General features: G+C 41.9%; 1 protein-coding gene across 1 annotated transcript; it reads right to left on the reverse strand.

The window, feature by feature from the left end:
- Positions 1 to 1718: 1718 nt before the first annotated feature.
- On the reverse strand, positions 1719 to 6512 carry NXPH4 (neurexophilin 4). The gene has a single exon (XM_042448146.1). The coding sequence runs from the start codon at positions 6466 to 6468 to the stop codon at positions 5749 to 5751; it is 720 nt and encodes a 239-aa protein (XP_042304080.1). The 5' UTR covers positions 6469 to 6512; the 3' UTR covers positions 1719 to 5748.
- Positions 6513 to 7339: the final 827 nt, after the last annotated feature.

Genomic DNA, 7339 nt, shown 5'->3' on the forward strand with positions numbered 1-7339 from the left:
CTCTAATCTGACCTCCTTTGCCTGCATAGCTGCAGTCCTGGGCAAAAGAAGTTGTCTCTGTGCCCCTGAGCCCTGGACTGTATTCACAGGTAAAGGCCTCCGCAGTACACAAGTGTCTTCTGTGCCACAGCCAACCAAATACATTATCCGATGCATGCCTACATATTTCACACACACCTCTTGCAAAAATGAATATATCAAGTGCACAGATATATTCATGTTATATGCACAATATTCATTTTGTACCTTGCTGTTTGCTTCCATACACACAGACATACACAGACAGAGAGACCCTCAAGACAGATTCACAAACAAGTGTTCTAGCAACCAGAATAATCACCCATGAAGATTTGGAATCACAATGCACCACGTGATGCTCTGAGTGACCTGATGCATGAAATGAATGTCAAAGGGGATAAAATGGGATCTTGATAGCAAATGGTTGCATCATGATGCTTTTTGTGGCACTGGTTGCTACAAGAGAGAGATCTCTGAATTTACAGAGAAATGTTTGTCCAAATGTGGAAATGGAACTACAAAGAGCCCATCAAGAATGTACTAACTTTGGCTGCATGTGTAGAGAAGGCCATTATTCCTTTACACATGCTGACTAGTACCCAGCACTAGGGTCCTGCTATAATAACTTGACACCTGTGCATTGAATGTCTCTTCCCTCCTCCAGGCCACCTCCCTGAAGGCTGGATTTTATAAAGTAATGAGGTACTTACAAGCATATTTGTTTCTGTCACCATTCAAAGATGCAAGGTCTATTAAGGACTGCTGGCATGTTTTCAAGCGCTACTATCTTACTAGCTAAAAATGGGATGAAAACACTACTGAGTCACACTGCTTTTTCATTAGTTGCCCACCACCACCACTGTCATAGCTCAGTAGGTATGTTTGTGCTTTGTGTACTTATGATTTCAAATCCAACTGCTAAAAGAACAATAACTTGTCCTGGGGTAAATGAATGTACCCCAAGAGGTACTGAAGGATCAAACCACCATGCTGGAAGCATCTGCTATTCTGTACTCCTGAAAGAAGGCTGTGCGTATCTTGGCTTTCCTCTCACACCTCCTCAGAAATGATATACTCCAGAGAGGAGACTCTCTAATACAACCTGTACTACACTTCAGGAGTGTTGGGACTCCTAAAAGCCACTGCCAAGAAAGCACATCCTCACCTAGGAGTCCCATTTAGACTTTCCTGTAAGTATAATGCAAATACTTGGCCAGTATTTTGGGATAATGTGTGTGTGTCCATATGAAAGCGACAGTGTAATGCAGGTCCAAAATACACTGCAGAAATAATCCAGGTTGATACCGCATTAACTGCTCTAGCTCAATGCTAGGGAATCTTAGGAGTTTATTGTGGCACCAGAGTTCTTGGACAGAGATGGTTAAATGTCTCACAAAACTACAGTTCCTAGAATTTCCTAGTATTGAGCCAGGGCAGTTAAAGCGGTCTCAAACTGGATTATTTCTGCAGTGTTTTGGACCATTGTGGTTAAGAATGTTGCACTGGGACTTTGGAGAAGTTATAGTTCCCTTCAGTCCACAAACTTCCCTGAATGACCTTAGAATGGTAATTCTCTCTCAGCCTGACCTACTTCACAGGGATGTGAAGATAGCATGGGGAGAAAGACTGTTACTTCAGTCACCTTGCAAGCTTATTTCCTTAAGGGACGAGGGGTTCGGGTGTGAGGGGGGGGGGGGGGGAGAAATTGTACCTTAAATATCAATCATTTACATAACGTCCTCCCAGGCTCAGTCATAAATCCCTGCTTGTTCTTAACACCGAAAACATATCTGTACAGCTATAGATACAAACAGCAGATCTTGTAAAAAAAAAAAACTTACACAATTATTTATGTGCACAGAACCTCCTGAAAACAGTCTTGTACCAGGATTCATTCATATCATGTGGTCAGAGACAAGACTACACATGCCTAACCAGTGGGAGTGACACTAGCCTGCCCACTCTTCTCAGTTGCCCACTCTTCCACTTTGACTTCAGTCTGATAACAAGCTGGATGCAAATGTAAGTAGTACAGCTTGTACCTCAAAAAACAGGAACATTGTGGCTTGGGATGATTTGCCACTGGTCACGCAGATGCCATGTGGTTTCTTCCCTTCCCTTTCACAGCCAAGATAAGCCTTTGATTCATGGTCTACAACTCATGCATTCTAACATGATTTTTTCCCCTTTCCTTTGTAAACATCACTCATAGAAGTCCCAGAGACATCAGTCACTTGTTGTATGTAATTCAACCCTATTTTAGAATTCATCACCTGCTGTTAAGCATGTGTTCATCATTCACCATTTGTGAATACTGCACACTGACACTTGCCTAACATGTTTCATGAATGACTCATGGAAGCAAAGTTTTGTAGGTGATGATGGAATGGATTACTCTAGGTCAAAGCTATGTTCACAAAAGGTGCATGGTAGAATTCTGGTCATTCTCTAAGAATCTGTCTCTGGCCTTCAAGGTTGGACTTGCAAATTTGAAAAGCAATCTTTCATCTTTGATATTTGAAGAGCTAATCTACACATTCTGAAATATCACATGATACTGTTTTCTTTGGACTGTACTTTGGAATGCAGGAAAGAACCCAATACTTTATTGTTACCTTTATGGGAATAAACCCTACCTTTAGGCCAGGAGTGGTGGCAAACTAGGGGACCACATTACATCTCCAGGAGCCCTTATAGGGCTGCACTTCTTCACAAACTTACTCCAGCAAGAATAATGTTGGTATTTTAAAAACTGACATCCCAGGGGACCATACTTTGTCACACTAGGCCAAAAACAAGTTTAAAAAACTGGTGGTGGGGGGGTTTATAATCATTCTTTTACTTAATAGGCTAGAATTATAGAAACAGTGTATCTTTTAATATGAAAAACATTTAAGCATGTGATTCCATGCTTATACATCTTGACATGAAACAGTTCAAACCACTATTTTTGTAGCTGTACATCAGAAAATATGTTGATTTTCAAAAGGGAAGCATATTACATTCCCTGTACATCCACACCTGGTTTATGGATTTCCACCCAACTAGATTTCAAAGCCTCAAAGTAGAAGGATGAATGTAGGAGGGGGCCAGTAAGCTGTACGAAAAGTCAACAATAGATCTGGAAGTAGCCCAAATGTCATTTCATCCAACGACAGCAAGACATTAGAATGACAGGATCTACTTTAAAAAACAAAACTATAATTCACTGAAGCCTGGTATGAAAGCTGCACACTTAGAATCAATTAATTCTAAGCCCACAAATTTTTTTTGAGTATCAGAACTGAATGAAGCTCACACTCCTGGATCTTGATTATCCTACCTACACTTTCAACAATAATTGAAGAATAATTTTTATTCTTCTATAATTAATCAGTAGTCAGTTCTTACACATCTACTACAAATCACCTGGAGAACTGTGAAGAGATCCAGTTTTACCTTGTAGCCAGATCAAAATGATCTATCTGAATCACCACCTGCCTGAAGGCAGGACAAGCCAGGTACCAGCTGTTCACAGGTAAACTTAAACAGCGCAGATCCTCCATATGCCAAGGAGAGTGACTTAAGAGCACTGTAGAAGATGTTTTAAGGATAACTTGTTCTAGAGGAAACATCCAAACATGACCAGTCACCAGTGCAGGGGGAATTCAAAATAAATATGTTATACAAAATGAGTATGGTCTCTTCTTGTACAGTCAAACAAAACAAAGCCAAACAAAACACACCCTACCAGCTCATAAATCACTTGCAGACTTCCCTATCAACATCACCTCAGCTGTACATTCACAGCTTTATATGCAGGTACTCCCTACTGATGCATTCAGATTCCTGATAACATACATGCTCCTTTTCAAATGTTGCCATAGTCTTTGATGAAATCTTCACACCCAAACATGTGCACAGATTAAAACTAGGGCTGTCTACTGTTGTTGTTATTTTTAAAGTCTTTGTTGATTAATCATCTGGTTTTGATACTCAAGTCATGAAAAAGAATTACAGGTGCTTTTGTTTTGAAGTTTCAGCAAGGAAGGCTTGACTTCCTACTAAAATATGAGCTCACTTATACTTGAATAACCAAAAGCTACCTCTCATTGTTAAGAAAGAAAAGGCCATCTTTTATGTTTTCTTTTCCATGCAGAATATTTCTGATTACAGAAACACACTGGAGCCAAAATGGCTTTAAAAGGAACAACTTCAAATCCCACTGGTAGGGTGGAAGATCCAGATTTAAAAGACAAACTGATGTTGTTTTCAAGTGAGCACTGTCAGCCTCAGTTGCTTAGTGGTTCTTATTGCTGACAGGAAAGCCCTCATTTCACCCTGAAATGAGAAATACTGGTTCTCTTTCGGTGTAAACTGGAAGCAAAATCTATCCGCAGGAAAGAAGGGAGCTAGTACACTTGTGCAGACACTCAGTGTTGTGCCCTTCTTTGAAACCCCACTGATCAATTAGAGGGAGAAATTTCCATCTGTGATTAAATCTCTGGTTGACTAATCTGTTGAATAAATCAATGAAAGCTTTCAGCCCCAATTAAAACTCTCACACACTTTTGTTACTTGTTGCTAACATGCATATACATTTCTAGTTATATACTCAAATGAGCACACTTGTGCACACATATGTCATTAAGGCCACAAGCATATACAAAATGTAGCACATGTTCTTGTGAGCCTCCATGCTGTGTACACATATGCACACTATCTACTTGTTTCTACTGACACGCCTCTGTTGAATTTCAATCACTCTGACCATCCTTACACACCTACTTAGATTTCTATTAACACTCAGCCGTGCCTCTGCTGAGAATGTATGTTTCTATTTTAACACGCCCACTAGGAAGTTACCATTTTGTTATATCAAGGTGCACTTGTGTATCTACCATTCTTTCTGCTTCCCTCAAATTAAAGCTATGTGGCACAACTTTGCCACATCAAGCCCCTTCTCTATTTATCCTCAACTCAAATGCTAGCTGACATCCCCCCCCCCCCACGCTAATCCATCCCCCAAATTTAATGTGGTCTTTCCCTTCTGCTTTATATTTTATGTTCTGTCGGTACAGGAATGTTCATGAAGTGGGCAGTTTCTATCCTATGCCATCATCCACTCCCAGGGTATCTGGCAATACATCTTTCCTGTAGCCTCAGGTCAATGACAACTTCAGTCATACCTCAGATTGATGGTTTGTGACTCATCCCAAAGGAGAGGGGAGACAGACATAGACAGAGAGACCCAAAGACACTCACAGTTGCTACCATTCAGCACCCTTACATTCCACATGAGAGGCAAGGTCCTTGGGAGAAAGGGTTACATTGTCAGTGTGACAACCCCACAGGAGCAGCAGGGTTCATTTATGCACAAAAGAGAGACAGATTCAGCAAGCTGTTTCTTCATATTGCTGGGAACTCCCATGAGACACCCCCAGGAGGCATCAGAAAGAGGGATAGATAGGTGGTGCATGAAAGCAATGTTGTCTCTTGTAACAATCTCCGTTTTCCTATTGTCCTCGGAGGTTAAGTGGTCACTAGGAGGGGAATGTCTATCTGATGGACGTGCTTCCAATTCCTAGTCAGAACCAGTGACTGTTTTCCACCAAGCACAGAGGGGTGTGCGTATGTTTCTGTCTTTCACCATCCATCAAAGTTCCTCCGACTGTCACCCTGATATAAACCACCATTTACTTAAACATCCCTCCCTTCCCTGCATCCCCTCGAAAGCACCCTGTTCCCCCATCAGCCAAAATAGGGATTCTCATTCTGGAAGTTATAATCTGGACAGACTTTCTGGACCAGCTTGTAGTCGATACTGAAGAATGAGATGAAGATGCAAATGACCTTAAAAGGCTTGGCACACAGCCAGGCAGCATGGCTCTGCGTGTGCTCAGTGAAGCAGATCTTGGAGGGGTCATAGAGGCAAGGCTTGTTCTTGCGTGCCCGGTTGGTCTTCTCATACTCTACATGGCAGTTGAAGGTCTTGGATTCCTTGGGCTCAGCTAAAGTGGACTGCTGGGGGTGGAGGTGTTGTGTTTGGATAGGGGGGACCAAAACATCAAACTCAACAACCTTAGTTGGTGGCACAATGCTCACTGAGACATTGCCCAAACTGGAGGAGTTGTGACGGAAATAGACACTGAAGGTACCATTAATATGATCCACGATCTTGCCTGTCACTAGTAGGCTGAACTTCAGGGTCTTGATGTTGAAATAGAAGTCCCCCCAGCCAAAGATTTTCTTGGTACGTCCTGCTTTCATGGAAGGCTTCCTTTTGGCCCGCTGGTTGAAGTGTTCCATTGCTGTCTGGTTCTTACTCCAGTCCCAGGGTGTCATGGCACCACTGTATGGATCCAGCTTAGCTTTGGATGGCTCACTGGAAAATATCCGGGCAGGGTTGAGTGAGTGAGGTTTCAAAGCAGTGCCATATGGCCCAGGTTTCAAGACGCCTGGGGGACTCATCTCCAGATAGTTCAGGGTCTTGGTCACATGGCCCTCAACGAATACAACCTACCAAAGAGAAGAGAGAAATGGGGAGTTTTGAGTTAGACCAAGTATGCTCTGGGAGTCTTTACTTATGCATAAACTTCAGTTCTTCCCTGTGCAGTGCCCATGGGAAGCACTTTAGGTATGCTTAGGACTCCAAAAACTTTATAGCCTAATATTCTTTGGGTTAGCCTTTCCTAAACCAGCACTCTTCAGTGCTGGATTTGAGTTTACTAGGGCCACAGTGGGAGGTTTTGATGCTGTACTGTTAGAATTAACATGCAGAGATTCCAATCCCCAAAGCCTGGCCTAAAGAATTAAAAATGCCATGGCAAGGAAAAAGCACATTCAGCAGCTGCGCCAAACTATGCAACCAAGGTTGTTGCCACACCACAGAATTAATGTAGTTTGACACCGATTTAACTGCCATGACTCCATCCTATGGAATCCTGGGATTTGTTGCTTGTTGTGGCACCAGAGCTCTCTGACAAAGAAGGGTAAATATCTCACAAAATGACAAATCACAGAATTCCATAGCAGTGAGCCATAGAGTGGTGTCAAATTGCATTCATTCTGTGGCGTAGATGCAGCCAAAGGTATATTTGCATAAATTTATTCACAAAGCCTGCTCAGTTTGGACCACATGGGGAGGTTCTGCTTTAATTTTAGAGTTGAAACAGCTGTGATATATGACCAGAATTATTTAAATATCTATGCCACCGTGTGGAGTTGGAAAGACCCTGATTTTGACCAGAATGAGATATGAATTGTTTAACTGAGAGGTGGATCGAACAATATTTATTATTTATTTTATTTATATTCAGTTTTTCTCTCTGAAGGGACCAAG

Source organism: Sceloporus undulatus, chromosome 2 (assembly GCF_019175285.1).
Source record: "Sceloporus undulatus isolate JIND9_A2432 ecotype Alabama chromosome 2, SceUnd_v1.1, whole genome shotgun sequence".
In the NCBI taxonomy this organism is placed as follows: Eukaryota; Metazoa; Chordata; class Lepidosauria; order Squamata; family Phrynosomatidae; genus Sceloporus; species Sceloporus undulatus.

Bases quoted from the DNA above. Each gene is read 5' to 3' on its own strand.
- NXPH4 (XM_042448146.1), bottom strand. From the start codon at position 6,468: ATGAGTCCCCCAGGCGTCTTGAAACCTGGGCCATATGGCACTGCTTTG.